Source organism: Chaetomium tenue, assembly GCF_020726465.1.
Source record: "Chaetomium tenue strain MPI-SDFR-AT-0079 chromosome Unknown F5144scaffold_3, whole genome shotgun sequence".
Classification (NCBI taxonomy): Eukaryota; Fungi; Ascomycota; class Sordariomycetes; order Sordariales; family Chaetomiaceae; genus Chaetomium; species Chaetomium tenue.
This window is the reverse complement of record NW_027117331.1, coordinates 2,509,599-2,533,105: the sequence shown is the minus strand read 5'-3', so window position 1 is coordinate 2,533,105 and position 23,507 is coordinate 2,509,599. Positions and strand designations below refer to the sequence as shown.

At 55.5% G+C, this 23,507-nt stretch overlaps 6 protein-coding genes across 6 annotated transcripts; 2 read left to right on the top strand and 4 right to left on the bottom strand.

The window, feature by feature from the left end:
- Nucleotides 1-1,482: 1,482 nt before the first annotated feature.
- Nucleotides 1,483-3,116, bottom strand: F5144DRAFT_185123 (P-loop containing nucleoside triphosphate hydrolase protein). The gene is made up of 5 exons (XM_066782765.1): nucleotides 2,921-3,116; nucleotides 2,165-2,847; nucleotides 1,774-2,107; nucleotides 1,590-1,710; nucleotides 1,483-1,522 (listed from the first exon to the last, which is right to left on the bottom strand). Exons 2-5 carry the CDS (start codon nucleotides 2,749-2,751, stop codon nucleotides 1,503-1,505), a joined length of 1,062 nt encoding a protein of 353 aa, XP_066644863.1. The 5' UTR covers nucleotides 2,752-2,847; nucleotides 2,921-3,116; the 3' UTR covers nucleotides 1,483-1,502.
- A 1,730-nt stretch (nucleotides 3,117-4,846) lies between these two features.
- Nucleotides 4,847-9,694, bottom strand: F5144DRAFT_185095 (uncharacterized protein). The gene is made up of 3 exons (XM_066782764.1): nucleotides 5,751-9,694; nucleotides 5,465-5,691; nucleotides 4,847-5,392 (listed from the first exon to the last, which is right to left on the bottom strand). Exons 1-3 carry the CDS (start codon nucleotides 9,580-9,582, stop codon nucleotides 4,940-4,942), a joined length of 4,512 nt encoding a protein of 1,503 aa, XP_066644862.1. The 5' UTR covers nucleotides 9,583-9,694; the 3' UTR covers nucleotides 4,847-4,939.
- A 1,627-nt stretch (nucleotides 9,695-11,321) lies between these two features.
- Nucleotides 11,322-12,627, top strand: F5144DRAFT_185044 (uncharacterized protein). Its single transcript, XM_066782763.1, has 2 exons — nucleotides 11,322-11,747; nucleotides 11,809-12,627. The coding sequence occupies exons 1-2, from the start codon at nucleotides 11,616-11,618 to the stop codon at nucleotides 12,430-12,432; spliced, it is 756 nt and encodes a 251-aa protein (XP_066644861.1). The 5' UTR covers nucleotides 11,322-11,615; the 3' UTR covers nucleotides 12,433-12,627.
- On the bottom strand, nucleotides 12,445-13,815 carry F5144DRAFT_546664 (uncharacterized protein; the record flags this gene model as incomplete). The annotated part of the gene is made up of 4 exons (XM_066787421.1): nucleotides 12,445-12,833; nucleotides 12,889-13,492; nucleotides 13,611-13,686; nucleotides 13,763-13,815. 4 exons carry the CDS (start codon nucleotides 13,813-13,815, stop codon nucleotides 12,445-12,447), a joined length of 1,122 nt encoding a protein of 373 aa, XP_066644860.1.
- A 587-nt stretch (nucleotides 13,816-14,402) lies between these two features.
- Nucleotides 14,403-15,573, bottom strand: F5144DRAFT_567941 (ATP synthase). Its single transcript, XM_066788620.1, has 5 exons — nucleotides 15,369-15,573; nucleotides 15,274-15,303; nucleotides 14,991-15,141; nucleotides 14,747-14,925; nucleotides 14,403-14,695 (listed from the first exon to the last, which is right to left on the bottom strand). Exons 1-5 carry the CDS (start codon nucleotides 15,468-15,470, stop codon nucleotides 14,663-14,665), a joined length of 495 nt encoding a protein of 164 aa, XP_066644859.1. The 5' UTR covers nucleotides 15,471-15,573; the 3' UTR covers nucleotides 14,403-14,662.
- Nucleotides 15,574-19,427: 3,854 nt separating this feature from the next.
- F5144DRAFT_601305 (uncharacterized protein) lies at nucleotides 19,428-23,340 on the top strand (the record flags this gene model as incomplete). The annotated part of the gene is made up of 4 exons (XM_066791137.1): nucleotides 19,428-21,645; nucleotides 22,632-22,775; nucleotides 22,861-22,926; nucleotides 23,000-23,340. The coding sequence occupies 4 exons, from the start codon at nucleotides 19,428-19,430 to the stop codon at nucleotides 23,338-23,340; spliced, it is 2,769 nt and encodes a 922-aa protein (XP_066644858.1).
- Nucleotides 23,341-23,507: the final 167 nt, after the last annotated feature.

Below are 23,507 nucleotides of genomic sequence, written 5' to 3'. Positions count from 1 at the left end.
GGACCGCTGACTGATGATATAGGTATGCATGTATGTCTCTCTTACTCTCTCTCGGCGGACCTATCGCTCCATGAATCACTGAATCAACCCGTGTACGCCCCGAGAGATGGCCAGCCCTCGATCGCGCACCCACCCGACACGACAGGCAGCCAGTAGCAGATAACTATGTATGTACCCAAACTACCCCAAATACCGGTAACGCCTTTTTTTTCCCTTCCTCTCGGGTTGGCGGGACTGAAACACGGCCGCATATCTCCAAGCCCGACCGACCCAGACCCGGCCCCAACCAAACCCACCCCAGCCCAGCCCAGCCTAGGGTGGGGGGGGGGCGGGCAAAAAGCCGAAGCCGAAGCCGAAGCCGGTGTGTTGGCGGCAGGCAGGCAGGCAGGCAGGTAGGTGAGTGGGTGGGTGTGGGTTAAAAGTGCGGTTTTCTGCTGTGTACTATGTAGAATGCACGTCTATACATGCGTTGGTGTTATTTTTAAGCGCCCGGCATCTCTGCTCTGGCTCTCTTGCTGCATTCCCTGCTCTGGCCTTGCTGCTGCTGCGGATGTACACAGGAGGCTTCCCCCGGCCAGCATTGCGTGTAACAACCGGTGTGATGCGCCCCCTTCCCTTCCTGCTGCCCCCCCCGCTGCCGGTAGATGGGGAGTTGGGAGTTTCCCTTTTTGGGGGTTTGTTGCGGTGTTGGCTGGCACGCACGGTAGTGTTGTAGTGGGTGGGTGTTGCGCGGCGGGGTGTTGAGGGGGTTGCTGGTTCACTAGGAAGGTTGCTGGATTGTTGCTGTGTTGCGGAAGTTTGGGTTGGGCTATGGGAGTATGGGGGGCTTGAGTAAGTTTATGAGCACTTCATTGATCTGCCATCTAGGGACGAGTTTGAGTAAGACAAGGTAAGTTGAGTAAGTCATGGCAATGGTGGCATGTCTTGGATGGATCGCGTAGAGGGGGTATATAAGTGGTGACGATGGGCATGCCGCTTCCAAGAGAACGCTGCGGAATGTGGTGTGAGAAAGACCGAGGGCTTTCTTCAGCGGGACTTCCGGGGATCGCAAACGTGCCCATTCTCAGTTAATCCTATATAACCGGTATATGCCCAAGTATCGTCATGCCATGCGTGAAATAGAAAATGGTATCATGGCGGGCGTCCATCATAAACTTCCAACTTTTGTGTCCCCGTCCTCCGCGCCAAACCCCCTTCCCATAGCCTCTGTAGCCGCCCCCGCTTGGACGCTTGAGACACGAGGGGCTCAACCATCGATCGGGGTTATCCCCCAGAACCCGCCGTCAGCCAGCCCACAGTGGTGCAGGCGAGAAGGGAACCACCCCTTCGAGGTGTGCCGGCGGCTGGGACGGCTGATCATACCCGACTGCCGCCCGCCAGCCTTGCTCACCACGTACGGGGCTCGGCGTCTTGTGGGTTGGCTGAGCTCGCCCAGTCATGGTGGCGCAAGAGGCACTCCCTGACCCGACCAACTGTGATACTCGCCGTTCAAGAGCAACATCTTAGCGCTTGACGATTGTGACTAAGGTAACACGGTTAGTATTCAGTCCCTCCCCCCGACCTGAATTAGCACCATTAGGGCCACATACCGATATCCTCATCCGCCAACTCGTGGGAAAGACCAACTCGTTGGGGCTGGTGCTTGACCGACTTGCCGTAAACGACAGCCGACTTGAACTGTTCGACGATGGTCTTATGAATGGAGTTACACTGCGGGGCATTAACTTTCCGGCTTCATTCAATAGTGGAAGGGGTTGGGGAAATGGTGCTTACGAAGTCCTCAACCGTGCACTTGTTTGAGCGCAACACTACGGGCGACGAGTAGTCGGGCATCTTGCCCTTGGGCTTGGTGTACACCCGGACAAGATTCAACTTCTCCCACATGGCTTCCATCAGCTCATCAACGTTCCACCCGTGCTCCGAGCTGATCGGCACCGAGTTGGGGATACGGTAGAGCAGGTCGAGCTCCTCGATGCTGATGCTGTCGATCTTGTTGAGCACATAGATAACCGGGATGTAGCTTCGGCTCTTCGCCTCGAGGATATCAATCAGGTCGTCGATGGTGGCGTCGCAGCGAATGGCAATATCCGCCGAGCTGATCTTGTACCTGTCATTTTGTCAACACCAGCCCACTCACCCCGTCGCCGGTAAAGGGTCCACTCACTCGCTCATGACCGCCCTGATCTCGTCGTGGTCGATGTGCGTCAGGGGCACCGTGCTGGTGATGTTTAGCCCGCCCTTATCCTTCTTCTTGAACGTGATATTCGGCGGCCCCTTGTTAATCCGGATACCAAACCCTTCTAGCTCAGCCTCAATAACCCTCTTATCCGTCAACGGCTTGTTGACGTCCAGCACAATAAAGATTAGATGGCACGTCTTGGCGACGGCAATGACCTGCCGGCCACGACCACGACCATCCTTGGCGCCCTCAATAATACCGGGCAAGTCGATCATCTGCAGCGGCGCGCCGTTGTACATGACCTGGCCCGGCACGCTGGTCAGGGTGGTGAACTCGTAGGCGGCGGCCTCGGAGTGCTGGCCGGTCAGCCGGCTCATGAGCGTGCTCTTTCCGACGGAAGGGAAGCCGATGAAGCCAACACTGGCGACGCCCGTGCGGGCAACGTCGAAGCCCGCACCGCCGCCGCCGCCGCCGCTCGACGGGGTGAGGAGTTCGCGCTTGAGCTTGGCGAGTTTGGCTTTGAGCTGGCCGATGTGGTACGAAGTGGCTTTGTTTTTTTGAGTCCGAGCCATCTGTTGAGGGTGGGAGGGAAGGGGCGGTTAGAATTCGGGTTATCGTGAGTCGGCATGGGGGGCGGGTAGACGTACTTCGGTCTCGATCTCCTTGATCTATTATTGCATTGTTCGTCAGTTCTCCGGCGTCAAACGATCTCTCAGAGTGGGGTGGACGGGTCAAACATACCTTCTCCACTGTGGTCGACATGATTGCGGTATTGTGCTAGTATTGCCTTTCAAAATGCTCTCGTTGGGCCGGGAGGCGGTGATGGAAACAGGCGGGTTGGATGGTGTTGTCGAGTTGTTCGAAGTGGGAATTTTGATGGTGGGGCGAAAATCCAAGCATCTGAAATCTGAAGGTGTGCCAGGGGCAAACGGCTGCCCCGCAATTGGATGTCAATTGTCAATGGGAGGGAGGCGTATGAAAACTCCCGAAACACCAATCTAGGCCTCAGAAGATTGGATTGAGTCCTGGCCGGATCAGAATATTCAGGACCTGGTTTTTGCACTTGGCCTACGGTATGTCCAGCGGCTGCAACTGTGCCTGGAACGGGGGACGGTCTAATAAATTGCTGATTTTGCTTCTCGTTTGGCATTGTTTATTGTAGCTGGTTTGGTTAGCCGTGCGGTTTGTAACCCCGGTGGACGTGTGGTAATGGCCTTGCCACAGTCGTGGTGAGGGCCCTGTCGTAGTCGAGACTCACAAACCTACCACACCAAACTTCCATCAACAACACTAGTAAAATAGAGCCAAATTTGATGATTCAATTTGATGATTCAAATTGTAAACTAATAGACAGTCATTCCTCTATCTACTTCTAAACAATCTTCTGTCTCGGTAATCGGGGTGAAGTCTTTAGTACCTCACATTCTCTGCTCAACGCGGCAACCATATTGGTGGGACGCGAGCCCGTGAACGTGGCCCGGCGCCACCGTCGCCTTCAAACGACAATAGGGTTGGCAAGATCTCGTGGTGGTGACCGTCGACTTCAAAGACCAGAAAATAGGGTAATGGCGATGCCAGCCTCGCTCGGCTTCTTCATGGTCTCTCTTAGACCCAGGGGCGGTCAGGAACGCCCGCCTGCGGCACAGTGTCCTGACGGTCGGGAATGACCGTCAGACTGTAACACCAAGCACGCGGTAACTTGAAGTTGTGTCCCAACTGCGCCCCAACAATGCAGTGGCTTCCGAAAGTTCAAGGCCGAGGCCTGTAGTTGTAGGAAGCCCAGCATATGGAATTGACTGGCCGTTAAAGCCGTTCGTTTCGATAAAGCGTTCCAAAACAGCTAAATCGTTCCTTTGGTTGTTGCCGCTTTGGCGGCGTGGTCTTTTCGGATTTGTCCTGTGGTGCGATGGTTGAATGCGTCAACGCACGGTCTGAGCGCGGCCTTGGGAAGCGTGCCGATGAAGATGGTAACGCGCGCTAGCCGGAAGTTTTGCTCATACCGTGGAATCGGCAGGTATCGTCCTCGAAGCGTGGGATACGGTTGGCCCGGAGGTACGCAATTGTACCTTGAACCCGGGCCTGGGTATGATGATGACGAAGCTCCATAGAAGGGAGGCGATAAGGCGGGTAATCAAAACCCTGTTGAACCTGTTGCTGCGGTCCAGTTGGAAAAATTGCAGGCGTACCTCTGTCTCAGCACAACTGTAGGGATTCCCCTTGCGTAGTTCCTAATCAAAACTCAACAAGGATCCAGGTACAGTTGTTTCGTGATGATGGTGTCTCGGCCCTGTGGAGTTGGGGCTCGAGACTAACAACGAAGGGTAAACGACAATCTTGGTGAGCCACCGCGCGCCGTCGCTTTCATTGTGTACCAAGGATGTGTAGTACCGGAGAAGTGTAGTCCGAGAGTTGTCGGGTGATAAGTGACTCGTGGGCAAAGGTGTTCTTCGAGGTTGAATGGTGACGGAAACCCATTGCGGAAGCGAAAATGCAGTAGAAAATGAGTGCTAAAGAATTGCCGGAAGAAAAGGGGTGTGGTAGGTGGGGCTGGTAAAAAACAAACAGGACTTTCATTTTGGTAGGATTCGCTAATAAATTCAAGTCCCTGCGCCATTGATCCGAATCAACGTCAGTGATCCGAATCAACGTCCCCAGCCAGCCGCAACACCGATTTTGTACTTTGAAGGCCCAGCGAATGTTGGGTCCTTCTAAGGAGGGCGTCTCTAATTTAGGCGACTATGTGTGTGGTGCGAGATGGCGTCACTGTGTACGGGTGATCCCGTTGTTTTGTTGTTGCACGCGAGCGGCCGTGGGAGATGTGTGCACCCCGTTAGGCAGCACTGACGATTCGACATCAACCATCGGCTCGTCGTAGCTGCGTTGCTCTTCCGTGACCCTGGTGAAGGCCTGATTCTCGCGGAGGACCGCGACAAGGCCGCGGCGGGCAATCCGCTGTCTCGGGAAAGGCGATGTGCTAGCCTTCCTAAGGTTCGATCTACCTTCGGAGACGAGTTCGCCATTGACGTAATGTTTGTTGCTCGGTGCAAAGCCGCGGGGGCCTTCGGGATCGGGATCGGGATCGTGCTTCCACTTCTGGCGAGGCGTCCAGATTATGGACTGCTGTTCATTCTCCGGAAGCTCGCAGTATGTCAAGGTAAGCTTTACGTTCCGAAGATGCTGGATCGTAGGAATGATGTATAAGAAATCTGCGGTCTGGAAATTTGTTAGATGGCAAAGCCAAAAAAAAAAAAAAAGAGTTGGAGGTAAACACCGAACGCCGTTTACCTTGACAAAAAACATCTCCATCGCAACAAACTTCTCCCACGCTTCCGCTCGGAGGATCTCGAGCACGGGGTAGGCCATGTGCCGGGGGTCCTTCTCTTGATAGTAGCCTGGGAGCTGTGTTCCGAGGTCGAAGAGGGCAGGCGTTGTCAGCGCATATCTGTCCGACTCGAGTCGCCAAAGGGCACGCTTCGCGAGGAGTGAAACGGGCTTCCGAGCCCAGCCGGTATCTGCACGTCTTTGTTAGCATTTTCTCAGTAGCATGGGCTGACGCTCATGGCAAACGTACATCGGGAGAGTTCTAGGTCCTTCTCCCCGAGAAGAAGGGCTACCTGGGTGTTGAGCAACCATTGTTCTCTGCCCTCACTAGTACCGTTTGCCTCCGGGTTGATACAGTCGTATCGGACACCTTGCATAATGGCGAACTTCTCCGCAAACTGAGCTAGCTTGGGGTTGGCTACGCTATCAAGCCAGCGCAAGACGGGTGGCAGCTTTGCCAGACGGGCACGTTCCTGCTCGAGGTGAATACGTCGTTCGTCAGCTTCCTTGGCAGCACGCTCGGCTTCCCTCGCTGCTCGTCTGCGCTCTGCCTCCTCGCGGAAAGCGCGCTCCTTGCGTTCTTGTTCCTTCTTCTCCTCTTCTTCACGCTGACGCCTGGCCTCCTCGGCGGCTTCACGCTCTAGCTGCTCCCGGCGCAAGCGTTCTTCCTCTTCTCGCTTCTTGCGTTCTTCTTCCTCTTTTTGCTTCCTCTCCTCCTCCTCTCTCCTCCTCCGCTCCGCTTCCTCCAGCTTCCGCTTCTGTTCTCGATGCACCCGTTGTTGCTCTTCCTCAAGTTGTTTGCGTTCCTCTTCCTCCAGCCGCCGTTGCTCTTCTTCTTGCTTCCGTTTCCGTTCCCGCTCTCGGTCTTCCTCCTCCTTCCGTCGTTGATCATCTTCCTCGCGTTTCCGAGCTTGAACCGCAGCCAGCATCCCGTCTCTGCGCCGCTTTTCTTCCTCCTTCCGTTTCGTCTCACGCGATCGTGCCTCAAGCTCGGACTGCTTCCTCTGCTCCTCCTCTCGTTTGTCCTTCTGGAGCGAGTGCTTTGGTTCGGAGGTGTCGGTGACGGATGGGGCTGCGTCCGGCATCTCAACATCGGGGTCCTCAGACTTAACGTGGATGCTACCCTCGGAAGAGATGGACTTCCCGGATTCGCGGCGTCCGTGGTGTAGAAGGGCCTCTGCTTTCTTCGCTTTTAGTGTGGGCCTACGATCTTCCTCATCCCGGGTCTTGGACGGAGGTCGAGGCCCCGCGGCTGAGCTGGACGTTGCGTCGCGAGGCACGGATGCTTTCAGAAGTCTATCATCGGACTGGCTAGACTTGGGTCGCTTTTCTTTCCCTTCAGCATCAAGCCGCCTCCTTTTGATAGGAGCCTCGCTGCCATCCTTGTCAGAGTGCCCGGGGTGTGGCGGTGTGGCACTGGACCTATGTCGCTTGCCGGTGCTGTCGGCGGAGACGGATAATCGATCGCGAGATTCGTCTCTCTTCAGAGCTTTCGTCCTGTCGTGATACTTCTCGGTCATCTGCGCTTTGTCGGGCTCCTCCCGAGGACTGGACGGCTCCTTCATTGAAGAAGCGATGGAAGCTAGGCTGGGTCGCCGTTGCCTCTCCCGCTCTCCTTTAAGCTCTCGTCCTGAAACTAGCTTTCGTCTTGGCTTGGTTGTTTCGCCCTCGGAAGATACAGCAGCCAGATCCGACTCCGCGCGCTTGACTTTGGCCACAGGTTTCCCGGCCGGTGACTGTTCTCGGTCCGGGATGGCGATCGTAGGAATACGGTCATCCTTCTTGGGCCGGCCAGGGCCGCGTTTTGGTGACGTTTGGTCATCTTGGTGGGCGGTGAAAGAACTAGCTCGTCGTTTCTCTTTGGGGCTCGTTGAATGTTTCTCAGTCTCCATGGCGGGGCTGATGGCTTTCCTCTTGAAGGGTTTTGCGGATTCATCCCTCGACTCCAGCCTACGCCTCGGTTCACGGTCTACTTGTTCTCGCCTACTGGGGGATCGATTTTTCAAAATCTCCTTGTGTGACTTTCTATGCTCGTCGTAGGCGTCCTTCAGCATGTGTTCTTCCTCCATCCAGTTCGGGCCTCGGCGCCTTCTCGCAATTTCGTGGTAAGCCTCCCCTTTGATCCGACGGGTGGGGTCAAAATCGGTCTGGTCGAGAAGAAGCCGAACAACCTTGATGTTTTCCTGGCCAATCGCGGCCAGCATGGGGGTTGAGTGTTCGCTGTTCGGACTCGGGATAGGCGACGGGTCGGGGTTTGCCTTGCCCAAGGCGAGCAAGAGCTGCATGACGATGTCGTGGCCTCCTCTCGCGGCGGCAACCATGGATTCCGGATCGTCAAAATTTTCCCTCACTTGTAAAATGCGCGTCACTGTCTCCTCGTCACCGCGGGCAGCTGCCGAGCGAAGGGTTTTGTCGTCCATGGGCATATATAAAAGATGGTTGCTAGTCTTCGTCGCTCGGACGGTTCCGGCCCTCCTACCGGCGCCGGCGTGGATGGAGTTCGGTGCGCCGGGTGATCTCCTCGGACTGTCGGGGCCGTACGATGAGCGAGTATCCGCCATGTCCGTGTGATGTTCTTCCGAGGTTCGTCGCCGCTCGCCCATTTTCTGCTTGGCGTCGTTTAGGGCTCCTCTGATCTCATCGGCAAACTCAAGCTCGTCGTTCACCCGGTCGATGGGTTCTTGCCCGTACGCGTTGGCCTTGCGGGGGTTCACGCCGGCATCCAGAAGGATCTTGACCACGTCCAAGTGGCCGTTCTCCACGGCATCTATCAGAGGGGTGTCCTTGTCATTGTTGACGCAGTCGAGGTTGCAACCGGCGTCCACAAGCAACTTAACAATATCGTCGTAGCCATTGAGTGCAGCGATCTGTAGCGGCGTGTTGCCAGCATAGTCGGCGACGTTGATGTCGTCTGGACGGTCCTGTAGCCGAAGCTTTGCTGTGTCGTACTCACCCTTCGCGCAGGCTCTAGCAAGAAAGGTCTGGCCGTGCGCATCGAGATGCTTCTTGTGTGGCGCCATTTTAGCAGGGGAGACGGTGGAATCGGCGGTGGCGGGAGTCGCCAATCCGCGAAGTTTAGAGCTGCGCGGATGTGGGCTGCCGCTCGCCGATGAGTCGTCCGAATGGTAGTCGGTCGACTGGAGCGGGGCCGGTACCCGCTTCTTCTTCTGGCTTAAACCATTCGAGTGCGAGAGAAGTTGCGTCGAGGCGCTGCGGCGGTGAGCTCGAGGGTGCGGCGAGATGGACCTCGTCCGGATTGATGGGGGGGCGTCGGCGGCGTGTGACTTTTGGGAAGGGGTAGGGTGGTGTAGTGGAAGAGTGTGTTTACGGGAGGCGTCGAGACCAGAGCCCGAGGTGCGTTGGCGCCGAATCTTACGGCTCTCGGCCTCGTCTTCGGAGTCGGGCCTCGGCGCCTTGCGCTTGTGTGATAACACTTTTTCGAGTGGTTTGCTTTTGTCTTTGGTCGAGGTTTTTGTCGAGTCCACAGGCGCTGTCTCAGAATCCGACCTTGAGTGGGCATTCGACAAACGGCGGCGTCGCTGGGGTTGAGGTGGAGATCCCGGCGCGGAGCTCAAGCCACTAGAGCCGTCCTTGACCTTGGGCTTGTCAAGGTGTTTTTTCTTCTTACCGAGAATGGACGGTGTGGTGCCCTCGTTCGACCCGGCCCCGGTAACCAGCGTGGGCCTGTCCGGTTTTGGGGGGCGGTCGCCCTGGTCGCCCTTGTCACTGTCGCGCTCTTGCTTCATCAGAGAATGCTTGCGGTTCGCCAATGAAGGGAGGGCCTCGTCCGTGTCGCTCTTTTCGTGCTTGATGATCTTGCGTACTTTCGACGGCGAATGGCCATCTTTGCCCGGCAACACGATCGTCTCGGCATCCGAGTTCCCATCGGCGGCTCCGTCATCATCGCTGGGGCGTGCACAAGATGCACTCGGTCTATTTTCTCTATGAGGAAGCTCGGGTTTGGCGACGCTAGACAGCTTGGTTACGGCGGCGGGCTTTGGGTGATCGGAGTCGCTGCCTGGCCGCTTGGGAGAAGCAGCAGGCTTCGTTGGGGCGGGCTCGGCAGCATTCTGCGCATCCATGTCATTTATTTCGAAAAGCGACGACCGTTTTGCACCATCCTGGTCGCCGGGCCGTTGATACGTCGAATAAGGGAGGGTGCGCGGCGATGGATTTTGGGCGGGAGAAATGATGCGACAAAACAGGCCGAGGTCGAGGTGTGGTGATGGAGAGAAATGGAGACTTCGTTAGTGATGAGTGAGCCTGGCACAGACAACCCAGACAACCCGCACAGCCTTCAAAGCGCGCTAGCAGCGACACGCAGAGAAAAGGACAGGGGGGCCACAGTGGTGGGTGAAAGCGGGCGCGGCAGCGCACAAAGGCTGAAAAATAAGAGTCCGAGTCACGAGGGAAGCTCGACGGGGCGAGGCGGCCGCAGAATGCAGGACACAGAGCGTGTCAAACAATATGTTGATGTGAATGATACAAGCTGCCGTTTTAGAAATGGCGATGGATTGCTGGTTGTCGATAGAAAAGTGATTTGTTGCTCGTGACTCGGGTCTCACCATGAAATGGATGCTCGCTGGGCGGTTGCGCTCTTGGTCGAAGGCAAGAACGACAGGCCCGCGGAACTTGGTCGATTCCCAGATCAAAGTCTGATCGCCGCCGCCGCGATTGGCTGGCTAAGGATACGGTCGGCAACTTGACCCTTGTGCGTTGCGTATCCTCAACGCGACAGTCGGGTTGGTTGCGTGCCCCAAGACGGCCGGAGCAATTTCAACGACCCAGCAGCTCCTGCCTAGGCCTGCACAGGCCACAACCCCCTCCTTCTGCATCGTGCGTGGGATGAGGCGCGGGCAGCCTGCATCTTGAATCATATTCTTGACGCGTCGCAGAAACATGCAAGGAAGTTTCTTCTCACCGACTCCCTGATATTGATAGGGCTATACTATCAGACATTCACATATCTTTTGACTTCTTTTCTAATGGGTATTGTAGTTTGGTTGACGCAAGAGTTGTGGCCGAAAATGAATGCAAAGTTACGTCCTGTGATGATTCGGCATGGTGTAGAGGTCAGTCAAGTCAGTACCTACACCAGGGGAAAAACTTGAGCACAATGCCATAGTAGGTAAGTCGCTCGCTTTGGCCAAAAGAAGTTGAACTGTAAGGAAAGTAGCAGATCATGCTCAAGTTTTTTCTATGGTGTAGAGACCAACTAGGTCCTCAACACCATGATACATTGCGATCAGTGGATCACAACTTCTGCGTCAATGTCATGAATGACCATAAGGGCGGCCAGGGAGGCTGCAGTCGGAGGCGCGGGACGCGCCGACAACCAATCGCTTAAGGAGCCAATCATGGCAGTGTCACGATTATCACTGGTGATGAAGGTGATAATCACCAAGGTCACTGGTGATCGGGGTGATAACCCGGACGTTATCACCAACATCACCAGTGACAGGAGTGATAACAGTATGTATATAGTCACTCGTTCTGGAGAGCTCTGGGAGTTCTCCAGTTAGCAATCACAACTACAGTTCGCTACAAGCTCACAAGCCTACTGTTGAGACAAGTCTATTGTTGTGCACCCTTTGGCTGCACCGAACCTAAGCATCCTCGAGAGATTACCTTCAACGAAGCTGAACCCTAACAGGATAGGATCCTGAAGTAGGTTCGTCACACAAGTATAAAATTATAAATAAAAGGATTAAAAAGAAATAAAAAACAATAAAAACTAAAAATAAAAAATACTAAAATAATAAAAATTGGATAATAGAATAGTAGACCAAGTGATAACTTTAAACTTTAGATGATTTTTATTCCGTTTTTCTAAATCTAGCATCTACATTTAGAGTCTAGCCTTTTTTGTTCAAAGAGTGGGAACAGGGAAATTGGAGAGGGGCAAGGCTGGGTCCAAGTGGGCCAGAGCAAACATGCCACGCCTCGAGCACGCTCACAAGGCAATGAGAACACAGGGATAGCTAGAACCCGCCCGGACTTCCAGGTTGCATTGGTTGCATCTGCAACTGGCTGCTCCGCCCCTCCTCCGCAGAACAGGGGACAGGTTCATTAAGAACGGCAACGGCACACCCGAATAATCGAACTCCCCGGCCTGATGGATTCCCCTTCCTCGCCGTTCCATCTTCCGGCATCGCTCGAAGCCTGTAGGATAAATGCGTTGCCACCAGCGGCGTACTACATCGCAGACTTCATCAGCGAGGAAGAGGAACAAGCCATCCTCCACAAGGTAGCTGACAGGCGTCGCATCCCAGGGACCCCAGCACTTCTCTAACCGAAACATTGTGAAGGTTGAAACCGCACCCAAAGCAAGATGGAGACAGCTCACGCACCGTCGGCTCCAGACGTGGCCCTCGGATCTTGTCAAAGACACATTGCTCGATTCACGACCGCTACCCGACTGGCTTGAAACCCCCATCGTCTCCCGCATCCTCTCGATTCCAGTCGCAGACGGCGAGCCGAACTTGTTTGCAGACAGTCCGCACGGCCGGCCGAACCATGTGCTCGTCAACGAATACCCCCCGAACACCGGCATCATGCCACACAAGGACGGCAGCGCCTATTATCCCGTGGTGTGCACTGTGAGTCTCGGCTCGAGTCTCTGTCTCAACCTGTACAAAAGTAAGGAGGATGGTGCTTTGGACCCTGAGCCGGTTTGGAGAATCTTGCAAGAGCCGCGCAGCCTTTTGATTACGACGGCGGACCTCTACTCTGAGTACCTCCACGGGATTGAGTCCATCTCAGCCGATGTGGACGTTTCGGAGCAGACCATCGCGAACTGGAGCCTCCTGCGTTCGCCACTCTTCCAAGACGGGCTCAACCAGCGGCAGACGCGCACCAGTCTCACATACCGCGATGTGCTCAAAGTCTCGAAGCTAGGAAGCAAGCTCGGCTCCATATTTGGGCGCTCTTGAGGCGCAACCCGCTCAAAAGACGAAGGGAATCATGTTCCATCTATTCGCAACTGGGCCAATGCCGAATTTCTCGGCGTACCACTTGCGGGTTCCCGATGCCGTGACTCCCAGGTTGACCGCAACGAAAATGAGGGCGCACATCAGCGTCCGGTTACACCACACCCCACGGGGCGCCGTGGCGATGGCCATGGAAAGGTAGAGGAGACACTCGCAGGTGTAGTGCGGGCAGATATAATGGTCAAACATGCCGCCTTCCGGTAATGAATACTTCTTCAGCCCAGCGAGGTGCTTGTGGCACCGATACTGGTTGACCCAGGCAAACAGGAATGTCGGGACGGCGACGCCCATCTTCATAAGAGACTGCGCATCATCTGTGTGACTCATCAGGTTCAAGATAGCACCTGTACGACAGTCAGCAACCTGACCTCACAATCTCTCGAAGTGAGAATGCCATACCCGATCCTTCCACCCAAACCGACACGCTGATGGAGAGGTAGAAGAGGAGGCCAAGCAACCAGTGTACAACCCACATGGTAGACTTTGATGGTTTGATGATGGTTAAATGCTCGAATACCCGCCTGGCCCCCTGGAGAAACATCATCAGCCAACCCAGCACCACCTGTCCCGATGTGGCGGACGGCTGCTGGGCAGCGGCCTGTCTAGACGCGATGAACCGTAACACAACTCCGTCGCCAAGGTACTGAGCAAGCCAAAAGACAGAGCATGCCAAAGACACGACATAAAAGGCGCCGAACCATGAATGTGGCACCTGCGTCCACGACGTGATCACGTCAATGAGCGAAAGCAGCCGACCGCGGTCCGAAACATTTTTCGGCGGCGCATCTGTCGGGGAGGTCTGGGCTTTCCGGGCGCCGTAATTAACGAGAAGCGTCCTCGCGTCGCGCGGCATGACTGCTACTGCCAGCACGCCTCCGGCTGCGAGGAGGAAGATGGTCTGGCAGCATTGCGCGGGCGTGGTGCTAGATAGAAATACGAGGGACTGTTGCCAGAGACCGTCTGGTCCCATGGCGTATCGGCCGAGACGGACAAAGGATTCTCGCTGAGTTAAGTTTTAGTTGATGCGAGTTAGAGTGAGAAGTTGCTGGTGCGTGATGATCAAAACACCGGGATTCTGACGAGATTGGATATCGACGCTGTCCCACTTGCCTCGGCCTCACCTTCTTCCGCACCGCGCGCAGCTTGGCGGCATTGACTTCGCGTTGACTCAGCAATGGATGCAGAACGAGGGCGTATCTGTTGTCAGTGTTATGAGGTGATCAATGGCTCTATCTATCAACTGAAATGCCGCCAATACTCCATCTCACGCTACAAGTATTGCATATCACCCTTCGACATGGTCCGGTCCCACATCATTTGAAACATTGATACATCGTAGAAAGCAATAATATATCGTCAATTTGATGTATCATGCTGTCCGCTGGCAATGGTGTTGCGATGAGATGAACCAACTTGTCTAAACTACATCATCTTACTTGAACCCATGTGAGAGGGCCCCTTTTTGAAATTTCGCCTATTGCTCGGCCTAAGCCGCTAGCATCTACCCTTTTCCTATCTTTTATTTTCTGGGTCCATCGATGCTCTTATATTTGATGGTCAATTCTCCTGGAACGAGCCATGGCATTTCAGTCGAGAGAACAGTAACAGCAATGTGTTTCTGTTTGAAGTGCGGTGACGACAACTGGTGTGAAGGCCGCTGTTCATATAAATTTCAGTTTCTCCGTTCATCGAGGGATACCGGAGAAGTGGAGGATTTAGGCGAGGGCAGCCATTGACTGGGTTTTGAAGCAATATCCGGCCATGGGCATTGAATTGGCGGCTGTGGGTAGACCAGAAACATCGGGGGCTTTATTAAACAGAGTTAAACAGAAGGGAATTGGTTATCGAGACAGGTGAGGGAGGGGGAAGTGCTTGTCATATGATGGAAAGGGGAAGGCGGAAGAAGGGTGAAAACAAGCTAGATGTCGGCTCTGGGTCCAAGAAGGTTCTCACGCTGGGTGAATTTGAAGGTTGTGATCACCCAATCGGTAGGAATCCCTCGCCGTTTGTTCCCGTCACCTGAACATGGATGAGGGCGATAGTTTCACACAAAGAGCCACAGGCACGACGATCGAGGTCAATAGCGGGCCTCAAAGCAGAGCGCTTCGAGATGCATCTCTTGAGCTAGGGAATCGTTGGTATACTACAGGCGGGTTTATTGGCTTTTGTACATCTACTTCAGGTGAGCCTGGAGGCTCTCGAGGACCTATGATTTGTTAGCAAACAGAGCGACAGCATTTCTGCAAGATAAACCCACCTCTAGCTCGATCTTCGCCTCAGCAATATCTTGCTCGCTGCCGCTGCCGTTCGCAACCTTTTGCGCCTCGGAAATCTGGGCACGGACGGCGTCGGCGCTGAAGTCCTCCAGGGGGAACCCCTCGACGGCGTTGATGCTCAGGGCCGAGTTGGGCTGGACGACGGCGAAACCACCGGAAACTGCAATGTCATGTGTAAGCCGCAAGCCTTCTTCCTTCATATCGGGACTCTGTGTCGGGACGTACGGAAGAAACGCTTGCTGCCGCTCTCCTCGATGACCTCGACGATACCGGCCTTCAGCTGCTCAATCGACGGGACGTGGTTGGCGAGGACGCCCATCTCACCGGACTCGGCGGGGATGTTGACCTGGACGGCATCCTGGGACTTGTAGATGGACTAGATGGTTGCGGGAATAAACAATCAGCTGGAGGGAACGTCGCATTGGTTGGTCACAGTCGGTCTCGTGTCTCATCGCGCAGGCCGCGGCCGCATCATCGTCTGGGAATTGAGGTGTTCGGGGCACCGTACCTGGTGGGGTAGCGACAAGCTGAGCTTGATCTATCGGAAAATGTTAGAGGGAGCTATTCACATAGCAGCAGGGTCTAACAACGCGGGGGGCGCACCTTGTCCGAGACGGCCTCAGCATAACCTCTGCGCTGCAGGGGAGCGCGGATGGCGGCGGGGCGCGCCCGGAGAGCCGCACGAGCAATGCGGAGGGAGTTCATGGTGGTTGCGGTCTCAATTGCAATGCAGAGCGTCGGCGAGGCCACTGTCGTTCGTCGTCAGAGCAGATTTGGCTGCGGACCCAAATTCGCTTAGCCGGGATTGTCCGGAGAGCTCAAGCGGAAGAATGTTTGTGCGCATGGATGCTTTGCCAAGACTGAGAAATGCACACGGCGGGGTCTACTCCCCGTTTTCTCCCACTAAGATGGGTTAATGCTGCATTACTGATAGACGCATACAGTATGCCAAAAACCAGAGAAATCGTCCTTGCGAGTCGGCTGCGGTCAGGTTTCGCAGGTCTCACAGGTCTCACAAAGTCTCACATGTCGGTTCCTCCATTGCCGTGCATTGCATCGGTGCGCTTGCGCTTGCGCACACTATCAAGCCACTTCTGCATTTTTGGAGCTCACCGCAGCAGCTGGAGGCCGCCTCCAGCCGCTGTGCTGCGTGATTCAGCGCCTGATGATTCACCAGACACGCCACGGACCAGTGGCCGTCCTTAATCCCTCATGGATGGGCTGAATGCCTTTGGAGTCGTGGGAGATGCAGACGGGATTTCGAAGTTTCCCGGTTTCTTTGACTTTGCTGTCTGCTGTGTTCGCCTGAACCAAGGGCCTAATCAGGCCACGATCGGCCTTGGTGCTGCGGTCTCCCTTTACCATTGGTTGTTGTTCCCATGACTGTCGATGACTCTCCAGAGGCTTGGGATTCGCAGGTTTCTGGAAATCATCTTCCGCTCACCAGGTCACGAAGTTTCAGGACATTGAGTCGGAAACGCAGCACACCACTTGGCGCCGATCAACGGTGAAACGGCCCAAGGTGGCCGGCTTCGGCAACGGGCCTCCGGGGTCCTCAGTCGAAAGCCCTTTGAGACGACGGAAGCCAAAACATGGGCGGTGAGCGGGGGTAACTGTCGCTTTCACGTGTCTCCCTGTGGATGTGGCCAAGCCGCAACCGTTTCTTTGTGTCTCGCCGTCGGTAACAGCCGACGTCGACGAAGGCCGTCTGATTTTCACCGACTTATTATTTTGATGGAGTTCCTCAATGACAGAGTAAGCATAAGAGAATCGCCAAGGGCGGAAATCGCCTTCTGATGGTGGAGCCTCCGTCATGCTCCCTGGGCTTCCTGGCTTACAGCTGCGTAAACACTCACTGGAGTTGCAAGCTGGTCCAAGGAGCATTTCCTCACTCGGATTCTCTTCTGGAATCACGGGTCCCGGGTAGGCTCTCACATGGCGACTCAGATCCCAAGCCTAACGAGCCGAACTTGCGGCCACGGTGGGCTCCAGCACGTCCAGCAACCACTAGCTGAGCTGTTGGAAGTTCAGGTATCGAAGCATACGAAGCGGACGAAGCGGACGAAGCGACTTGCGCTTCGGCTTGCCATATGGAGGGTAGCTTCGCTGCAAACCAAACGCATGGCGAGCATCCCACGCCACGAGACCGCGTTGAATGCGGGGTCGTCTGGCTTTGTTTCATTCCCTTGCCTGCCCACCACGGCGATCGCGGGGCCTGACCAGTCGGACCCTGGCGCGAGATTGTGTCCGAAAGAGGTTCGTTGGATGCGACATGAGCCGGCCCTTCGTTTGGGGGCCCAACATGTTCGAATGATCAACCACCCAACCCAGCGCTGCGCAAATGGCCGAGGAGGTGAGGCACCTTTTGCGACGCGCGACTTGGCGAGCGACACGGCAATTGCTCGTTGACACATGCAACAAGAGTTTTTAGAATGTAGCCATTCCGGTCAAAGATCGTTAGCAATAGTATTGCCCTGGGCTCCAGCCCTCCGAGTGCCCAGTTACTTGGCTCCTTGGGTTGCTTCTGATGCGGGACAGCGGGTATCATCGCCTGCGCAACCGAACGGGCAACAACGCTCGGCTCCCACAGACGGGGCGAGCAATCAGCATACCCGAATGCACGGGCAACAGGATGTTGTTGGGTCATCATCAAACTGGTGGAGATTCGGAGCATTCTTCCTCCTGCACGACGTGGGATTGCAGGCGAATGGATCTGCCCGCTTTTCGGAGGCCACTGGGACATTTGTGGGACAGCAGCGACCAGGACGCGATTTCATTCGGAGCTGGAAACTGAGGTGGTCCCTACCTAACCCTGAGGTACTTGCACCGTAACGTCAGGGTGAGCCCTCGCATACGGACCCTTGTATTTTACATACGCAATACGTTCGTACAGGTTGTTCCCGACCCGAATTCCTGGTCTTGGCGAGCGTTCCACGACATATTCGAGAGTCAGACCCATCATCCAACTGCAAAGCCTCCTGCAGGTCAGCCCGTCGCTAATGCCTGTTTTGTCTCTGACTGGCTTGCAGATTGCAGGGTCCATTTGGACAGTGGAGCTTGCATCCTGCACAATTTCGACGTCTGCAATTCGACGCCCCAACATTGTCCACGGTAGCTTGATGGCCGTTCCCCTTCAACAACAACGGGCAACCGCGAGGAGACGGACTCGTGAGTTAGCGGGGTGGATTCCCATCAAACGGACGAATTGTTGGATATCCACAATTTGATATTGAATCTTCTGGATTTCGGTTGTTCCTCCAAAAGAACAGTTGGTTGGTCTGTGCAGCTCAGATCAGTTCCCAAGTTGGTGAAAATGGAAACGTTACCCTAGAAGAGGCGTCAGGGATCGGAGGGTGGAAACGGCAAAAGAAAACGCGAATGAACAACACATTCATCAACAGAATGGTCGATGCGCCAGAAAGATGGAATTCCCGTTATTTGCCGACATTTTGTCAAAGGGTCCACAAGCTGCGGTCCCGGGACAAACCCGCGCCTCTTGACATCCTCTTTGGTGTCACAGCCACTGCTGGGCACCTGCAAACATCTGATGATCTCAAATACCAAGTACCTTGGCTCTTAGCTTACCCAAGAGCCGAGTCTTCTGTCGGCGCTGTTGACGGTGAATGAAGGCCGATGACGGGAGGCGCAGATATGCACAAAACGTGAACAAAGGGATCAAAAATAAAAAATAAAAACTCTTGAAAAGAAAAGTACAAATGGCCACCGTCTCAATCACAAATCAAAACCCGGGAGACAGGAGAACCTCCCGTACCAACAAAGTTCTGCGTAAAACTTTACAAATTTGCTGATGGAGATTCGGCGGGCGACGCGACGGTGACCTCAGCGCTAACAAATTCCCTGCCAAGAAGGGACGTTTTCTCAGTGGCCCACCCACACAAGTCCCGCTCGTTACAACCTCACTTGCCAATTCTGACCGCCACCCCACGCCTGCCCACTCGCCAGTCCCACTCGCCATCTCATCGCCAAGTGTTGCGCTTCGGCTCCCCTGGGGCCCTGCGCCCTGCATCCCCTCTCCCTGTCACGGCCTGTCCTTTCATCGGGTCCTTGGGGGTGGCACAAACGCACTCTCAAAGAGCCAAGCTAAACCTGAGGGACTCCGCTGATCTAAAAACCTGATATTTTGCCGCATTTATTCCTACCACAAGATTGCCCGCGCTGCACCTCTTGTGTGTCTTGTGTTCCTCTCACCTAACCCAACGTGACGACCCCTCCAAAACGAAAAACATCCGACACTGTCTCAATTCGACGTCATTCCACCTATCACTGAGGCCAACCTTACCCCGACCGAACACCACAACCTAACTGGGTCGACGGCCCACGGCCCTCTCTTGTTACAAACCATCAAACGACCCGGCCCTATCACTCCCGCTCAGACAATCCGTGATGGCTTTGCGCTTATAGCAATACGGTCCTTAGGGACACCATCTTGCACACTGATTGCAAGCTTGTCGTCAGAAGACTGCAATCAACTCAAAACTTTCGAGCGTCGTCCTTCACGGGCGGACACCAAACCAACTTTCATCAACGAAACATCACGCCCACATTTCGAGCCTACCCGTTTTGAAGCTGGCGAGACACACCCGCTCGCCTTCTGACACTCCATCGATCAGCGACTAGGCAGCCGTACGGCTTTCTACCAAGATGGAGCACTACACACCCCGAGACCACCCCACATCAAACGTGCTGGCGTGGACCACCACAAACTCCGCCAACGTAGAACCGTCGGTAGAGGAAGAGACCGGGGCAGAAACCGATGAACCACCGGAAAGGGTGGCGTCCATATTGCTTACCTCTCCTCTTTTCCAACGAACACCAATCCGGCGCAGCAGCGAGCAACACGAGTCGCTCTTGACTAAAGCCTTGCAGAGCCAGTCAGATGATGACGACTCGGAAGTCCATCCCCCGTCTCATAGGCGGCGGTCCGTCACAAGCAATACCAGTTTTGCCTCCACCGCCGATTTCACCTGTGCCACGGGTATCACCACTCCAGCCCGCACAAGCTCGCCGAGCCCGCGTCTCCCCAATGTTGGCTTCGCCCCCATGGCCGCCGTGGCGGCAAGGGACGCGTTGCAGAACAAGGGATCCGATGTGTCTGCGCTGGCGAAAAAGCGGTGCATCTCGTTCGCTTGCGCAGCCAAGCCGAAACTCGATGAGAAGATGGTGATGCTCCCCCCACCTAGGCCCGTCCGAGCCGAGGCGAACGTCGAAGGGGCGGCGAAGAAGAGATCCATCAAGTTTGCTTGCCCGCCACAGCCGCAAAAGGCCAGGGATGCGCAGCAGCTCGACATGCGACCGCGGACCCCCGTACCGCGAGGAATCCCCAACACACCCAAGGACTCGCCAACTCTCGACAAAAAACGTTCTTCATCCACGGTCCGCGGTGTTCGCTCCCCTGTGTCCCGCAGGACCCCGGGTAGCCCCATCGCCTTTCGGAAGAAGGGGTGGATCTCGGCAGGTGCCGGGGAAATGGATAGCGACTGCGTACGATTCCACGAGTTTGCCAGCGGCGAGCCGCAGGAGGATGATTGGATGCGGCGTGACCCCACTTCTCTGAAGCCTAAACTTACCATTGACGACACGCTCGTGAAGGAGAATGCCATTCGGAAATTGGGCAAGGAAGCGGAAGAGGAGGCGGAGTTGGAAGAAGATGAGATTGACGATGAGGAGGACGAGGATGATGAGGAAGTTGATGATGCAGACCTCATCGATGATGAGGACGAGGATGACGAGGATGGATCTCGGGATGAGGACGATGATGAGGATGACGACCAGGACGAGGATGATGAGGATGACGAGGACGAGGAAGGCCAAGACGATGCTGATACCGAACTCGCCTGGGCATCTGAGGCTTCTGACGGGTACAAGACAGACAATGAGACTGGGTTCGCCGAGTCCGATGACGAGGATGACGACCTAGTGCTGTGGACCACGCGCATTGGCCACTACGCGTCGTTATCGGGTGCTCTTTCGGCAACCCGCCGGCTATCGCAGGGCGAGAAATCTGATTCGTCCACGTCGTCCGGCCAAAAGTCGAGTCCGTCCCGCAAAAAGAAGCGCTCGAAGACACGGCCCGTTCCTTTCCGGCCGGAGACTCCGGAACTGCCTGACAGCACTGATTTCGTCTGCGGTACCTTGGATGAGGACAGACCACTGGAGGAGGCGTACATTTCGTGTGTTGAGGCACGTCGGCGAGGCCGGCAACAGGTGATCCCTCAGGACATCGATCCCAGCTTTCCGACCTCGGAGCCCGAGGACGAGGGCGACGAGTTGCACAGGAAGGGATACGGCGAGAGCGAGGACCATCTTTGGTTGCATGGCGAGCTGGAGGATCTTGACCACGAACGCGACCGCAGGGGTCGCAAGAAGAAGGGGAGTGTGCCGTCTCCCAAAAGATTCCGTTCGCCCCCGCCGAAGCGGCGTCCGTCGCCGGCGCCCAAGGCTCGCGGTCGATCTCCTCGGAAGCTTTTTGATCAGCGGCCTGCCCGGCTACGATCCCCTCCTCCGCTCGCGGCATCCAGGACTCCCGTCATCTCCCCGCTCCACGAGAACGAAGCTGTTGCTTTCAAGTCCTTGGCATTCCAGCCTGGCGTGACGCACACCAAGTCACTCCCCAGGCGGGCATCGGGCTTGTTCCCTCATCTCAAGGCCCGCAAGTCGAAGAGCGGTACGGCTACGAAAGATACGCATGTCCGCGGCGCAATTGACATCGTCAAGGGCCTTGAGCAGAAGCGGTTGCGACGGAAGGAGAAGTTTTGCCAAAAATATTACAACCGGGCACGGAAGGAAAAGGCGCAGACCAAGCGGCCGCCTCCTGGGCAGGGCGCGTCGCGCATGAGGGAACTGGGCCTGATCATGGCGGGTAAAATTGGGCAAGGTAATTATGTACTTTCCATCTGAGACGGCGGGGCGGCTACTCTGATCGGCATTCATATTGCGGGCATACCCAGGACATGCATCTGACGGTTGGGCGGCATTCATGACTTTACGAGGCTGGACGGATTGCATTTATTTCGTTGTTTTCTTTCAAGATGACCATGGTGGCATACTCTATTTTTGCATATACTTTTTTGTTGTTTTTATATTATTCGGCCGTAATCATTTTTGATTAGAGGCGAGACTGTGCTGCAATTGAGACGGTGCAATCAAGTCCATTTGCACAGTTCCAAATACATATTTTTGTTGCAACTCTGCACAATGTCGTGAACTTCACTTACCTACCTAGGTAGGCAGGGGCAGCAGTAAGCCTTCAGGGGTTTGTTCGCCTGAGCGATGAAGTGGCGACCCAGGGAAGAAAAAAAGAACATGGCCACAGAGGCAGGCTCGGATCACTTCCGGTTGGGTTGGAGCCTGATATTTCAGGTGCCTCTCAACAACCATCTCGGGCTAGGTTCCGATCCGTTGGTGCATTCGGTCCGGGTGGCCAATGCGCCTTGCTGGCCAATTCCTGCTTCCTGCCAGCTCCCGGTGATTCGAGCATCTTGACGAACACATTTCCACAACCTTAGACTCCATCCTCCACCACAACGCTCGATATCAAGACTGTATTTGCAGTCACTACGGTTCCATTTAGAGAAACCGCCACCGCATACAGTTCTTCATCGTCGACAACCAAAACTGGGACAGCGATAGGAGATCGACTGCTAACGCCGACCACCGAACACCGCCATGTGGATCATCAACTGGTGTAAGTATTCACCATCATTATGTCAACTATTGGCTCGCGCCTGGCCCCATGGTATCCGGAGGGCGATAGTTGCGTCGTGGACGACACACTGGAGCAATTCCCGGCCGAAAAAGATGACACCATGAGGCGAACTTTGGTTGCTGACCCTGATACTTGGCTAGTTTACGACGTCCTGTCGTCGCTGGGCCTGCTGAACAAACACGCCAAGCTGCTGTTTCTGGGCCTCGACAATGCCGGAAAGACGACACTGCTCCACATGCTGAAGAACGACCGCGTCGCGATCCTGCAGCCGACCCTGCATCCGAGTGCGTTCCCCCCCCCCCTTAGATACACACGCGACACGGTACGGACGGGAAGGATAGGACATGGGCTAACACTATTGTGGCATAGCCTCGGAGGAACTGTCGATTGGCAACGTGCGGTTTACGACCTTTGATTTGGGCGGCCATCAGCAAGGTGTGTTACCCCTATTCCCCCCCATCTCCCCCAGTTGTTAGGATTCTCTGTCTAACTGCGGCTTTCTACACAGCTCGTCGCCTCTGGAAGGACTACTTCCCCGAGGTCAACGGCGTCGTCTTCCTGGTCGACGCCAAGGACCACGAGCGCTTCCCCGAGGCCAAGGCGGAGCTGGACGCGCTCCTGTCGATGGAGGAGCTGTCCAAGGTGCCCTTCGTGGTCCTGGGCAACAAGATTGACCACCCGGACGCCGTCTCGGAGGACGAGCTCCGCCACCAGCTGGGCATGTACCAGACGACGGGCAAGGGCAAGGTGCCGCTCGAGGGCATCCGGCCCATCGAGGTGTTCATGTGCTCGGTGGTGATGAGGCAGGGGTATGGCGACGGCATCCGTTGGCTGTCTCAGTACGTGTAGAAAGCTGCTTGGGAACGGGGGGCGTTAATGGGGGTGCTGACGGGGAAGAGAGCGGCTGGTGGTGGTGGGAGTGGAGCGGAGCGAGGGTCGGCAGAACGGGGGCAAGTCTGTTAGGGGACCAAGAATAGAATCCGAGACTTTGCGCGCAGCACTTTGGTGTTGGCAGG